The sequence below is a fragment of the Talpa europaea genome, assembly GCF_964194135.1.
Source record: "Talpa europaea genome assembly, chromosome: 12".
NCBI classification, from domain to species: domain Eukaryota; kingdom Metazoa; phylum Chordata; class Mammalia; order Eulipotyphla; family Talpidae; genus Talpa; species Talpa europaea.
In genome coordinates, this window is record NC_140079.1 from 7,564,394 (window position 1) to 7,578,762 (window position 14,369).

General features: G+C 59.2%; 1 protein-coding gene across 1 annotated transcript; it reads right to left on the reverse strand.

The window, feature by feature from the left end:
* Positions 1 to 9,338: 9,338 nt before the first annotated feature.
* On the reverse strand, positions 9,339 to 13,908 carry ABHD17A (abhydrolase domain containing 17A, depalmitoylase; the record flags this gene model as incomplete). Its single annotated transcript, XM_084250703.1, has 4 exons — positions 9,339 to 9,763; positions 9,852 to 10,031; positions 12,210 to 12,404; positions 13,577 to 13,908. The coding sequence occupies 4 exons, from the start codon at positions 13,906 to 13,908 to the stop codon at positions 9,538 to 9,540; spliced, it is 933 nt and encodes a 310-aa protein (XP_084106829.1). The 3' UTR covers positions 9,339 to 9,537.
* Between the last annotated feature and the right edge of the window lie 461 nt (positions 13,909 to 14,369).

Below are 14,369 nucleotides of genomic sequence, written 5' to 3' on the forward strand. Positions count from 1 at the left end.
GCCGGGCAGGGCACGCGGGAGGCTCGCGCGGGCGGAGAGGAGGCGGCGGAGCGGCGCCCGTCCGGCCGGCGGCGGCTGCTGAGAGCGGGAGGAGCAGGAGGAGGAGGAGGAGGCCCGGCGCGCGCCGCGCCGCCGCCGCCGCCCGCGCTCGGCCCGCCCCGCCCCGCCTGACGCGCCCTGACGCACCGGAGCCCGCGGGGGCGGCCGCAGCCCGCCCCACCCGGTGGACGCCCCTTCGGGGCGCCGCGGCCACGCCCCCTCCCGGCGCACCCTCGCCCCGGGGGCGGGGCCCGGCCGGGGGCGCCGCCCCGGGCGCGCCCACTGCGGCCCGAGCGCGCCCGCCCCGGCCCGGACGCCCCGCGCGCCGCGCCCCGCCCCGCCCGGCGCCTCCTCTCGCCCCGCGCCGGGGGCGCCCCCTCCTCAGCCCGGGGGCCCCGCCCGCCCCCGCGCAGCCCGCCCGCCCGCCCGCCCCGGGCGCGCCCCGCCCCGCCTCGGCGCTCCCCGCCCCCGGAGGCCCCGCCCCCGCGCGCCCCACCCCCTCGCGGCGCGCCCACCCCGCGGCCGGGCGCGCGGTCGGCGGGAGCCCGCCCCCCCCGCGCCGCCGCCGTCTCCGCCCGGCGCGCCCCCGCTCGCGGTGGGGGAGGGCACCCCACGTGGCCCGGGCGGGGGGTGGAAGCAGCCAGCCCCGCCCCCCGGCCACGTGCGCGACCCTCCCCCCTCTCCGCCGGCCCGGGCTGGGGAGACGGCGCCCGCCCGCCCCCCTCTCCGGGGTCCCCGACCTCGCGGGGCCCCCCGGCCTAGGCGCGGGTGCAGCCCGGCTGGGCGCGGGAGTGGGGCGCCCGCCCCGCCGGATCTGCCGCGCCCTCGTTCCTCTTTTCGCCCCTCTTGGGAAGTCGCCGCGCGTGTCTCGTGGGGGAGGGGAGGGCCGGGGCCCAGCATGGAGGGGGGGCCTCGAGGAGGGCGGGCGGGACCCGGGGTCGGGCACTTCGGGTCCCGGCTCCGGGCCGGGGCCCTCGGGCGGGAGCGCGAGTCGGGCCTCGCGAAGCCCCGCGCGCGTCCAGGCCAAGGGGACGAGCTGCCAGAGCGGCGAGGCCGTGGGTGCCCAGAGCGGGGCCCGGCGCGCGGGGCCCGGGGCCGGGGGCGCGAGGCGGGGAAGGGGCTCGCGGAAGTGGGGAGCGGGACGGGGTGACGGGCGGCGCCCTCCGCGGCGACCACGCCCCTGCCCCTTCCCCGGCGGGCGGCGGGGGCCGTGCAGCGGCTGCAGCAACCTCTAGGGTGCGGGGCTGCCCGGCAGCGTCGAGTTCCCTCAAGGGTTTCTGTCACTCAAGCCGTCCTGGGCTGGGTGCAGACAGTGCCTGTCACCCTGGACTTGGCCTCATCTGGGGCGGGCGGGCCTGCAACCTCTGCGAACTGACCCGCCCCGGCTCAGCCCCTGTCCCCAAGCTGGCCACTCCCACTCCCCCTGGGTCCTGGTCGCCTAGGCCTGTAGTCCCTGCCGGTGTCAGCCTTCTCTGGGTGCCCCTGTTGGGTGTCCCAACAGTGCGCAGTATCTGCTACACTCGTAGCTGACAAAGGAAAGCAGAGGAGCATGCAGTGTTCAGGTTCGAAGACGCAGTGCAGCCACATGGGTTTCCTTTGACAGCATTGTCCTGGTGGCACTCAGGGCATTGGCAGCCGGGGCCTCCTGAGCCTTTGAAGGCCTGGGAAGATGCACCATCTGGGCAGGACTCCAGCCCCACCCCATCTCAGCAGCCCTCAGAGCCTCTCCTTCCCCACCCCACAGCCCTGCAGGATACCCACAGCTCAGCCTCTGCTCACCACTCAGGGGCGGCATCCAGACTTGGAAGAGGCAGGAAGCTCCTTTCCACACATAGGCGCCAGGGCAGGAAAGATACCGACTTATCATTGTACCAGTGTGGGCAGCACTCCCAGTGGCCCTCTAGAGGCTCAGTCTGGGGCAACGTAGTTGTTGGGGAGTCTTAATGGCACAACTGGGCAGGCACAGACCTGACATGGGTGGTGTCCAGGCCGGACTTTCAAGGCCAATCCCTTTCTTCAGACCAGTGTCCTCACTTGTAAAATGGGAGCCATCCCGACCCTTTCCTGACAGCACCGAGGGGCTCCAGAGGGCTCCTGCCAGGCCCCACCTGCTGGACAGAGGCAGGGGTGGCAGTGTCTTCTTTTTTAAAGACCATGAAGACTTTACTTTTTGTTGGAATAGTTTAATAGTACTTTTTGCACAACTTTTTTCATATTCCATGTTATGTTGGTTTTCTTTAACTGTCAGTAGGTATCTGCGTTCTATGTGCAATTGTGGACTATTTGTCCTTTTTTACATTTTTCTGTACAAAAAAAGTTATGTGTTTAATAAATGCTCCCCTGCCAGGTGTGGGCAGGACTCAAGACAAAGCAGAGAAAGGGGAGATGGCAAACAGACCGGGGGTGGAGGGGTAAAGTAACCTCAGCCAGGAGTCAACCTCAGGAGAACATCAGAGGTCATGCGGGTGTCAAGGACCCCTGAAGGGATGTGGTCAGGACACCCCACCTGTGTGTGCTATAAACCCACAAACCTAGTCTGATTATGAAAAAATAAAAGGGCCTACCAGGGGACATTTTGCAAATTACCAGACCAGTCCTCAAAACTGTCAAGATCATGAAAAACGAGGGAAGCATGAAGTGTCGATTTGAAGAGACTAAAAAAGTCGATGACTAAAGGCCACGTGGGATTGAGAACAGGAAATGGTATTGGTGGAAAAAAAATGAATTGGAATAAACCCTGGGGCAGCATTAATGGGGACGTTCATGAGTCAATTCCTTGGTTTCCACAAGATGCTGGACGCTAGGTGAGGGGGAGGTAGAACTCTGCTGTCTTTTAACTTTTCTGTAAATCCCAAATGATGCCAAATGAAAATTTTAAAAACAAACGTGCAGAGTGGGTGTCGTCAGTGACAACAACCATGCCAGGATGGCAGCAGCTCACATTGACGGCTCTGTACCAAGCATCAGAGTTGCACCGCCCTGCACGTAGTTTATCAACGCTTTAAGTGTACCCTTTGATGTACGCTGTACCCAGCAATTCCACTCCTAAAAAGGTACCCAAAGGCTGTTCATAAGGAGGCAGTTGTGTCTGCATCGCTGCACTATTTGTGATGGGAGAAAAGAAATGATGTGAGTTACCCAGTTTTGGGGAAGCAGGACACAGGATGGAGGGGCAGGTGGGCAGGGCCACAACCATTCTGTTTTCACCTGATAGCACATGGTCACTTCTGCCAGCCAGCCAGTTCACAGCAATTACCTCTGGAGGGGAGGCCAGGAGGAGCTAAGGGCGGGGGTGGGGGGTCAGAGGTCAGGAAATGGACCAGTGCAACTGCCTGGCATGGAGCTATGTCTATTTTGATTACTTACCTTAGACCATCAGGTCATCCCTCAAGGGAGGATGAGCAGCCAGGAGAACTCAGGGTGAGACAAGGGATACCAGCCCAGCAGGGGCCCTGGGCCAGCCCTGGCTGGACAGCAGGCACGTGGCTGTCTTCCCCTGCTTGGAGGACAAGGAGGTTATGGTGCTGGCAAGCCGGCACAACAGGCTAAGTTGGCCTGCAGGTCATACCTTCAGGACTAGCAGCCCTCTGCTAGGAGCTGCTGGAGGGGACCCTGGGCCCCCGTCCTTAATCCAGGGGGTCGGCAGGATTGGCCCTCACCAGGTGGGTGTTCACTTGTTCCCTTCCATTTGGGAGATCCTTCCCCAGAGCTCCTGCTCATCTTGAGCTCTACCACAGGTCCAGACCCCTGGGAATGGTGGCTCACAGACACCATTCAGAGGGCCAGTGGCAAAGGGGACATCTGCCAGGCTAGCAGGTACACCCACACATGTCCATGCTCCTCTGGTGCCCACGTGATCTGCTAAAGAAATCTGCTGAAATCCACTTCAGGGTCCTCCAACTAGAACATGAGTCAGGGCTCTGCCAGGTGGGGTGGGCTACAGAGCACAGCCCACTCAGTTCCCAGCAAATGACTGCAACCAGGCCCTGTCTCCGAGTCTCAGTTGCACCTGCCCATGCAATGGGCACTCCTGCTTCTGGCCTTTGCCCACCCAATGCTAAGCTGGCATCTGGGGTCAGAGTTCACCACCCCACAAAACCATACCTGTGTCCCAAGACCATCCAAATCCTGAGCCCCTCTGCTGCCATGGGAGGGAGATGCTGGGTGCCAGGACCCAGCACCCCTGTCTGATGGACCCCCTGGTTAACTGAGCACCCTGACCATGAAAATACAGACAAGGGGCCTCCCTGGCGGTGCAGGCGGTTGAGCACGGGGCTGTAGAGCTGTCCACAGCCTCTGTAGTGTGGGTTTGATCCCCGCCGGCCGGGGAGATGCCCACATGGCACAGCATACCTCTCCTGTCTTGCCCGCTGCTCCCCTCAGCAGTGTGTTTCAGTCAGTCTGCCTGTTCTGTTTCCCGCTCTGTCTCTGGTGAATCCTCTCACCCTCCACACATCTGGCCTGTACCCCGGTTCTTGTATGCATGAATAGATAGATCTTTTTTTAAAAAAAAGAAAATACAGACAAGGGCTTGCCCCAGAGGAGTTACCCACACCTCAGCTCAGGATGCTTAGTGCCCTGAGGGGTAGTAGCCATTGCTGGGCAATCACTCCTCACACAGCCACAGCCACCAGGGCAGAGGAGGGGTCAGAAGCACCATCCTAATCCAGAATTCTGTTACTCAAAGTTCACAGGGAGATGGGCAGCGTTAGTGGGGTACATTCCACTAGTTCAGCTTAATGGGATGATGAAGCCAAGCAGGGGCGTCCGAGGAAGGGATCTTCCTAGGTGCTGGGCACCTAGCAAGGAGTCGGTCTGTGCTTACAGATCAGGCCCCAGGAGAAGAGGCCTGGAGTGAGCAGCACCCACACTTAGGCTGGCCAACTACACGCCACACCTCCCTGCTACCAACACACACCAGGCAGGTCCTGCCCCGGGTCTCTAGATACCCAGGTGTGACCAGGCCATGAAACAGGGCCTCAAGCCTGTTTCTAGGACCTAGGGGTCCCCACATGGGGTGGGCAAAAAGTTGTAGGGAGGACCCAAGATCCCACATGGAGCACCCTGCCAGGGGTGAGTACTCGGCGCCCGCAGGAGAAAATGCCAGTGGCAACACATGTCCTGGAAAATTCACAAAATGGAGAACTGAAAGTTGGCTCTCGTCCCAGGCAGGCTGGCCCACAGGCCATACCAAGTAGAAGGGAAGGGACGCAGGCGTCCTGGAATGTACCACTGGCTTCCCCTGTCACTGCCCCTCTGGTTCCCCAGAGTCCAACAGGGGGCACTGTGAGAGGAGAGGAATGAATCCCCAGACTCACAGGCCAGGATGGCCTGAGACGCAGTGGCCACAAGCCTGCCTCAGTTTATCCTCATGTGCAGTGGGCAGGCAGAGGGCGGTGAGTACCGCTGAAGAAACATACTAGTTTACGTCAGCTCAAGAAAGCCTTGCTTCAAACCAAGCTCACCACCAGGCACTATGGTTGTCAGGGGAAGGGTGTCCCCAATACTTAAATTTTCAGAACCCTTCCTATCGTGGTGTCCTGTGGAACTAGTATGACTTGAAATACATTCAAGTCATCAACTGTTTTTTAAGATGACACCTTGCTGTCCACTTAATCTATAAATCTAAGCAACCCCAATTTCTAACAAAATGGAAGTCAGGAAGGGGGAACCAGATAAGCAGGCCTGGTGTCCAGAAGAGCAGAGACCAGACAGCAATGGGGGTGGGGGGGTGGGGGGGGAGAGGAGGCCTCCAGACTTCAGTGACGAAGATGGCAGGGTCTGCTTATGGGGGATGATGGGGTCCAGAAAAACCCTCATGCTCAGCACATGACCTAGATGGCACTTGAGCCAGGGGCAGATGGCTTTCTAGGGAAATGCTGGGGCAGATAATGTGGGAAAAGACAGCTGGGTCCCTAACTCACCCCTTCTCAGAAACACCCTTTAGAATGACACCAAAAATGTAAATATATTGTAAAAAAAAGAAAACCATTACATTTCCACAGGAAGTTACTAAATGTTTTACAATCTTGGACTCAGATGTTTCGGAGCATGACACAAACGCAGAAACCATAAATGAAAAAAGTAACAATGACTAATAATGATTTTAAATGCCTGGCAAAAGTAAAGACGGTCATGCACTGCCTAGTGATGCTTTGGCGGACAATGAATGGCATAAAAGGTGGCCCCGCTGCACAGCCTAGGTTGCAGGAGGCTACACCATATAGGTTTGTGTGATTACATGCTCCAGTTCCACAATGATGACATTGTCTTATAATAAATTTCTCAGTGTCCCCATTGAGGATACATCACTGGAAGTAAAATTAAACACAATCCAAGTCAAAGACAACATACAAAGTACAGATTAAACACTAACACCCAATTGGCTAAGCTCCTTAATATGTAAAGCGCACCTAGAAAACAACACCAACAATCCAATCGAATAAGGGACAAACACAAACAACCTTTAAGTATGCAGTTTCAAAATGATTATTACTGGTAAAAATGATCACCGTAAATAAATCTGACAAAAGTGTTATAAAGTTCACCTACACTTCTAGGAAACACAAAGGGACAATGAGCTGCTATTTTCTCTCTACAGATCTGCATGATCCAGCGTGAGTAGGGGCATGGGAGGGGGGCACTTGGTAGCAGTTTAGAGATCACTTACCCATTCAGTTATCTATGGAATGCCCTTTGACTCAGCACTTGTGCACTAAAGAATTTAGCCTACAGGGCCTCCCTAGTGGCATAGGGGTTAAGTCTCAGCACCACCACCAAGACAGCCTGAGTTGGATCCCCCACCAAGGAGTTAACCCACATGGCACAGCAGACCTCTCTTGTCTCGCCTGCTGCTCCCCTTAGCAGTGTATTTCAGTAGATCAGTCTCTGGTGAATCCTCTCACCCACACCCCTGCACCCCAGTTCTTTCATGCAAAAATAAAATACATAAAATCTTAAAAAAAAAAAATTTTAGCCTACAGAAATATTCCAACTTGGGTCCAAAGTTGTGCAAGGATAGTTAACATTGCATGTGACTGGGGCCTCCCTGGTGGCGCAAGGGGTTAAGTCTCAGCACTATGAAGCTATCAGCAGCCACTGAAGCAGAGTGACTGGGGAGGTGACCCACCTGGCACAGCAGACCTCTCCTGTCTCCCCGCTGCTCCCCTCAGCAGTGTATGTCAGTGGATCTGCCTGTTCTGCTCCGCACTCTGTCTCTGGTGAATCCCCTCACACACACCCCAAACTCTGACCTATACCCCAGCTCTTGTATGCATAAATCTTTTTTTAAAAAATTGCATGTTATTACAAAAGACTGGAAAGAACCCACATTTATACCAAAAGGAAAAATAACACTAGTAAAATAGGTGCAGCCATTAAAATAAATGAGTCCAATCTGTGTGTTCCCCTAAGGAACAGTCTCCACATTACTCGGAGAAGGACCACGTGTGAATCCAGCAGCGTCCTGTACACACTAGATGCGCCTGCCAGACTCTCTGTTGACACAAAACAAACTGGGAACCAGGCCTTGGAGGTTGGGAAGGTCCTTCTCAGAAGGAGACCAACACCTCATAAATGCCCTAAGTTTTTCACTCTGTATATCTGAAAATATTTTTCAATTCTAAGTCGTAGCTCTGAACTTGCTGCCCGGCAAAGCCTCAGTACTTAGGGAACTGATGGTTTTGATGGGGCCCACAGATATCTTCAATGACAAGTGCAGTGCAGTGCCAGGGTCACTTGGGGGGCGCCTTTGGGGAGAAAAACACTACAGCAAAAGACTAGGCGAAAGTCAGACGTGTTAAGAAATCTCAGCCATGCTGCGGACCCGGGGCGGGGCACAAGACCGGGCCAGGGTGAGGGCACTGTCAGCCACAAAGGGCAGCCTTTGTGCACAGGCCGTGTGGTGAGGGGGCCCTGGAGAACCGGGGACGCTGATGTCCTCTGCTCTAGCGAGGGCTTATCTCATCTTCAGTTTTGCTGCTAAGTATTTTCAAGATCAAAAAATCATCCTGGATTCGCGCGCGAGGGCCGTGGGGCTGGGAGGAAGATGCCAGCAGCAGCTTGACCACCCACGCGCAGGGGATGGGCAGGGCTGGCTCCACAGCCTAAGGGCTGGGTTGCCGCCCAGACGCCTGACACCCCGAGAAGCCAGGGTGGAAGCGGCGAGAAGGGCCGGAGGAGGGTCTGTCGGTCCCGGGTGGAGACCTCCCCTGGGGCGCCGTGACCTCACCTCGGCAGCACTTCCCGCGCCCGACCGGCCCGCCGAGCACTCAGCAGAGTCCGGGCGCCAAGTGCCAGCAACAGCAGCGCTGGAAACAAAGTCTGCGTTTGTCACGGCCTCGTTCGGCCGCGCCCGCTCCCGCCGCGCGCCCACACGGCCGGGCCACCCCTGGGCAGCCCCTCTCCAGTGCGGGGCGGCGAGGAGCCGCAGGCAGGCCCGGGAGGGCAGGCGCGCCGCCACCCGCCACTTACCGCCGCGCGGGCCTCCCGGGTCGCCCCCTCCGCTTCCGGGCGCACCGGCAGTTCCGCTTCCGCCGGCCCCGGCCGAGGCCCCGCCCGCCCGCAGGACGCGCGTCAGTGCCAGGCCGGCCGCGCAGGAGCTGGGCCGCAACCGCCACACCCCGTGGGCCATGGGCCGCCCCTCAGAGAGCTTCGGGTTCGAAGGCTCCTCCCCTGGAGGTCGCAGGGGGAGCCCCGGGGCGGGCGGGGATTGCGGCCCCCGCAGAGGGCACGGGTCACCGCTGCGGGGCCGCTGCAAGAATGGTTGAGGCCCGGATTTTAGGCGGGAGCACTGCAGGGACCTGCTCCGCCCTCCCCTGCACCTCCACGTCCCCATGGGCAAAGGAAGCATCTTGGCCGGGTTCTGGGACCCGCCCAGTCCAGCACCTGCGGACCCGGCTGGCTCTCCCTTTGCCCTCTGTGCAATACTGGTGGTCTAGACCCACTACAGATGCCCACCCAAGGCTGTCTCGGAAATGGGAGCCCACCCCTCCGCAGGACACTCAACAAAGCAGGGAGGGTTCTGGGTTCCAATGTTGCAGCCCGGCCATCACCACCCAGGTAACCAGGCAACCAGCAGCCTCGGGGCCCCTCTGGTTACCCAAACCCCACACCCCTCTCCCAGACGGAGACAGACTTGGGTTCTGCATTTGTACTGATCTTTCATGGGGTCTGGGAGGGAAAGCACAGGGAACCCAGTCCCCTCTTCAGGCTCGCTGAGCCCAAGGAAAGGACACACCTGAGTCATTTAAGGAGCAGAGGATCCCTAAAATTTCAAATCTTTAATTTTTTTTCACGTTGTTCCTTCTTTTAGCTTCCAAAAGGAAAGGAGTGTATAGCTCCATCGCCTATACATGTCCACAGACCCTGGGCAGGGGCTGCCTGGGTTGACCAGGGGTTCACATGCAGTCCCCGGGGCGGGGCGAGGTCCAGCAGCCACTTTATTGCTGAGGTCCTGGCTTGGTGCTGCTTGGCTTGGCCTGGGGGCTTAGGTCACCGCTAGGCACGCTGGCTGGGCAGCTCCTGGGATATGAAGCGGCGCAGGCGCTCCAGGTACTGACTGTAGAGCTCGATGTCGTTGTGGCCCGCGCCCTCCACCCACAGGGGCTCCACAGCCTTGGGGCAGCGCTCGTAGAGCGCCAGCCCATGCGAGAAGTCGATCACCTCGTCCTCCGTGCCATGGATGATAAGCACCGGTGACGTGATCTTGGACACCTTCTCAATGCTGCGAGGTGGGGCAGGGTGCATCAGGCCTCCACGCCCCACTTCGCGCCCAGCCACCCCCAGCCCTGTCCCCCCACGGCCCGGCTCACTTGGGGAACGCGTCAAAGCAGTAGGTCTTCTTGGTGTCTGGGAAGGCGACACGCATGCCCGAGGTGAGCGGGGAGTGTAGCACCACCGCAGCGCACTCATAGCGCGAAGCCAGGTCCACCGTGGGCACCGTGCCGATGCTCTGCCCATACAGGACAATGCTGTCTGGGCTGATGCCATACCTAGGGGTGGCGGGCCAGGGTCAGTCGCAACAAGCAAGCAGAAAAGTGCACACAACTTCCCCCGCCCCTCCAGGTGAGCCCACCTGGGGCCTGTCCCCATCCACCCCAATAGGGCTGAAACCAGGGACTCTACTCTTCCCTGTGCTTCCCCCCAAACTGAACAGGTTCTCTCCTATGGGTACGAGAGGTAGGATCCTGTGGTAAGAAAGGTGGGATCCCTGAGTGTGAGTGTTGGCCAGACTACAGTAACAGTGTTGGCCAGACTACAGTAACTACTGTTACCTGCAGTAACAGGTCACCTGGCTCCAGCCTCAGTTTCTCCAGCAGCATCTACTCAGATCACACCTGGGGAATACCTGGTTGGAGCCCCAAGGCCACCACATTGCCCCTGGGGGCAAGGTAGGTGCCCTGCTCCCCCATGCATGCACACAGGCACACTCCCAGGCCTAGGGGACACACGAGACCTGCCTGGGACCTTCCTGTCCCTGCTGTTCTGGATTAGAAAGTCTGTCCAGATCACACTGGAAGGCATCCCTCAACCACCCTTTTCACTGCTGCAGCCCCTTGTGAACCCCAACCCCATACAACACAGCTGAGCAATAACAACCTTCCGGGCACCTTCCCTACAGAGTAGCCTGGTCCTGGGTCCTCCCCAACAGGCTTCCCCCTAAGCCAAACTGATTGTTTCAGCTCCAGGGTCTCATGTGGCTATTTCCCTGAATGGGACTCACTCTCCCCTGCAGCAGGCCTCCACAGCTCTCATACACTCCAGACCTGTTCCCAGGACACCCTTTTCCAAGCAAAGGCAGGTGTGCATCTCACTTGGGCAACCCACTGGGTGAGTTTCTGCACCTGCCCAGCCCTGGCAACACTCCAGGCCAGCCACTGCTTACCCCTGCCCACGGCTGGCCCCTGGCCTCCACAGCCACTGCTGTGAGAACAGCCACCTAGCCCTATCACCCAACTCCAGCAGAGTTTCCCAGCTGCCACCTGGGGTCTCCAGGAGCCTGGTGGAGCAGTTCTTCCTCCCCAGGCCTCCCCTGCCCTTGGCCACTAGCTTCCCACCCTCCTTCCCACTCCCCAGCTGCTGGATCATAGCCCGGATGGATGGATGGATGGATGGATGGATGGATGGATGGATGGATGGATGGATGGATGGGTGTATGGAGCTCAGAGCCCTGACCCCACAGCAGGGTGTGATTCTACCAAAAAACCCTGGCCAGCAAGGATGGCAGGAAGGACTGACACAGCCGCAGATGGGCACATACCTATACCACACTAGCCAGGATAGTGCCATAGGACCCCGCTCCTGAGGCCTATAGCAGGGACTGCCTGGTACATCACCATGGCAACAAGGTCCCACCTCCCCAGGGCAGGCTGACTTGGATTCCTGCAGAAACTGGTCAGGGGTTGCATTCAGGAGAGCTGGGATTAGGTGGGCGAGGGTCTAGAGCAACACCAGGCGAGGGTCAGCACGCTGCAAACACTGTTCAAGCTACAAGTGGATGTGCTCCATGTACACACATTAGACTTGGAGGAAGGCCGCCCAGGGTGTGGATGGCCACTGCAGTGTCCCATCTCGGTGTATGGGAGGGCATGGCCTCTGCTCACTGACTGCTCTGCCAGTCCCTGTGCTGGGCACCAAGTTGCCCTCCAGAACCATTCAGGCCCAGGAGGCTTGCCACCACCCACGATCCAACAGATGGGGCCAGGCTCCATGGCTATGGTGCCTCACAAACCCTCCCTGAAAGCCCCAATGCGGCTGCCTGGCCCACCCTGTACCCAAATGCTCCTTTGCCTCAGGGAGGCCAAACATCCCTTCACGCACCACTGTCGGGTCCTGTGTCTGCAGCTCATCTGCAGGCTAAGCCTCCACTCCCCTGGAGACAGCCCGGTCCTGTCCTACCCCTACCCAGGTCAGGTGCTCCCAGGAGTGGAGGCGCAGTGCCAGCCCCCCGCATACCAAGCATGCCTGTCACCACAATGAGGGGATGGGGCCAGGCCTCACCCGCTAATCTAATATGGCCATCGTGGGCTCCCTCTCTTACAAGGCTTCCTCCATCTCCAGGCCACCCACGTTGCAGCAGGTCTGGTCACCTCAAAGGGGACAGGCCAGGCTAGCTCCTCCCCCCAGCCTATCACCAGGACCCAGATCAGAGTGGGGCGGCCTGCCCTCACCTGGTGCGCAGGGCCTGCCAGGCGGCATCAATGTCGGCGTAGAGGTTCTTCTCAGAGGGCTTGCCCGAGCTCACACCATAGCCAGAGTAGTCATAGGAGAAGATGTTGCAGTTGATGCGTGTACCCAGACCAATGTAGAAGCTGCTCATCTGGCCCAGGTCCACCGCATTGCCGTGCGAGAAGAGAACCGTGTACCTGGAGGGGAGGGGCGATACAGGGCAGGTGGCAAGGACACGCTATCCCCTGACCCACCCACCCAGAAAGGATAAGTGTTAACGAGCAGGACAGGCTGTGCAGCTGTGCTGCAAAATGCCTGGCTCCTCCAAAGAGTGATCTCAGGCGGGAGAGGGCCAGCCGGGCCCCAGGCCTCCACAGGGACCGCTGGTCACCTTCTCAGCACAGGGCAGACCTGCAGTGTGAGTTCTCCGGGTGACCGTTACCTCTGTCCACTCTCCTCTGGAAGCATTCCCTTTGGAGAGACTCTGATGGCCCAAGTATGGAGGTATATGTGCTGCTGGGAACCTTCTAGGAGAATGAGACTGAGGTTTCTCCACTAGCAGGCATGTCCCCACTACTCCTGATCCACCCCTGCCCCGCGAGCCATCACAGCCATCCCTATTCACACGGTGCCACTCCTCCCTCCCGCAGAAAGCCGCCAGGGCACTCTTCTGCCCCAGCCCATGGCGTTCCCCAAAGGCCCACCAGCTGCACAGGACCTGCCCAGGGCCACCCCAGGCACAGGTCCATGGGCACACACCCTGACAGAGCAGCGCCAGGCTAGATCCTGGCCAGTATTCCTCCAGCACCACCTGCGCAGCGCAGTCCAGCCCAGCCCAGCCCAGCCCAGCCCAGAGGAAAGGTAAAAGTTTGTACTTTGCTCTCTGATCTAGAACTCAGTCTGGTCTAAAGGGAAAAGCATCTAGAAAACCCCACCCCACCAAACAGGCTCAGAGAAGAGCTCTGCTTCCAGGCACAAAGGCAGGAGCAGGCCCAGGAGGGTCCCAAAACCCCAAGTATGGTATGAAGACTTCACTGGGCACCTGGCACCTGAGAAAATGTCCCTGAGCAAATGAACTGTCACACCCTAAAGCAGACAGCATGACATGGTCACTCTGAGGCACCTCAGAGTGAGATGTTGAGCCAACTCACTTGGGATGTTGGGAAGGTTACAGGTGAAAGGATACCCAAGTGCCCAGGGCAGTTCAGCCAGCTCAAGGTGAATATGGTCACCCCTTCCACAGGGGATATCCCCAGGGTGTCCACGCTACCAATGGGCTTTCACCCCAGCAGAAAAGGGGGTTTCAAGGATGAAGCGCAGCCTAGGATCTCCTCAACCTTCAGCCCACAGCTCACGTACGGAGGCTCACCTGGCGCTGGGCACACAGCGCACATACATGCAGGCGACGCGGTTGCCACGGCTACTCTTGGTCAAGAAGACCTCAATGGTGTCCAGCTCACGTTGGCTATACTGGAAGTCAGCGCGCTCCATCAGGTGGAGCTTCCAGCGCCCAGGGGTGCCAGCAGAGGCCCTCAGGGTTCCCGAGGGGGCTGCCCCGGCCCCACCAGGCCCTGGCTCTGGCTCAGGCACCAATGAGTAGGTGGGCTCTGGTGGCAGGAAGGCGAGCTTGGCAGCAATTCGGCCGGGGCAGGGCGGGCAGCAGAAGAGGCAGCAGAGCTCGGTTACCGACAGGCCGTTCATGGCGGGCTCCAGGCCCTGGAGAGGGCCTCTTTCGGCAGGGGAGGGGTGGGGGGGCTCCAAGACACAGGCAGCGGGGAGGGTGACCCCCGGCCACCACCCCAGATGAGAGCCCCGTTAGGGGGCTGCAGCCCAGCCCCATCGCGGTCCAAGTTGAGCCCTCGAGAGCCTCACAGCCATGTGTCTCCATGTCGTGCAGAGGGAAACCCTGCAGGGAAACAGCAAGAGGAGATGTGAGTTTCCCAGGGGACACTCCAGAAGGCAGGGGACCCATGCCACGCCAGATGGGAGGCTGGGACCCCATCCTGTCACTCCCAAGGTGTCCTGTCCTTCTCCAAGCCGTCCAGCACTCTCATGCCCACCCTCCAGCTCTAGGATCCTTGGACTTCAAAGAACAAAACCTCCAAGTGACCTTTGTGAGGCACAAAGCTGGCCACACCCCATCTACTACCACCATTCCTCAG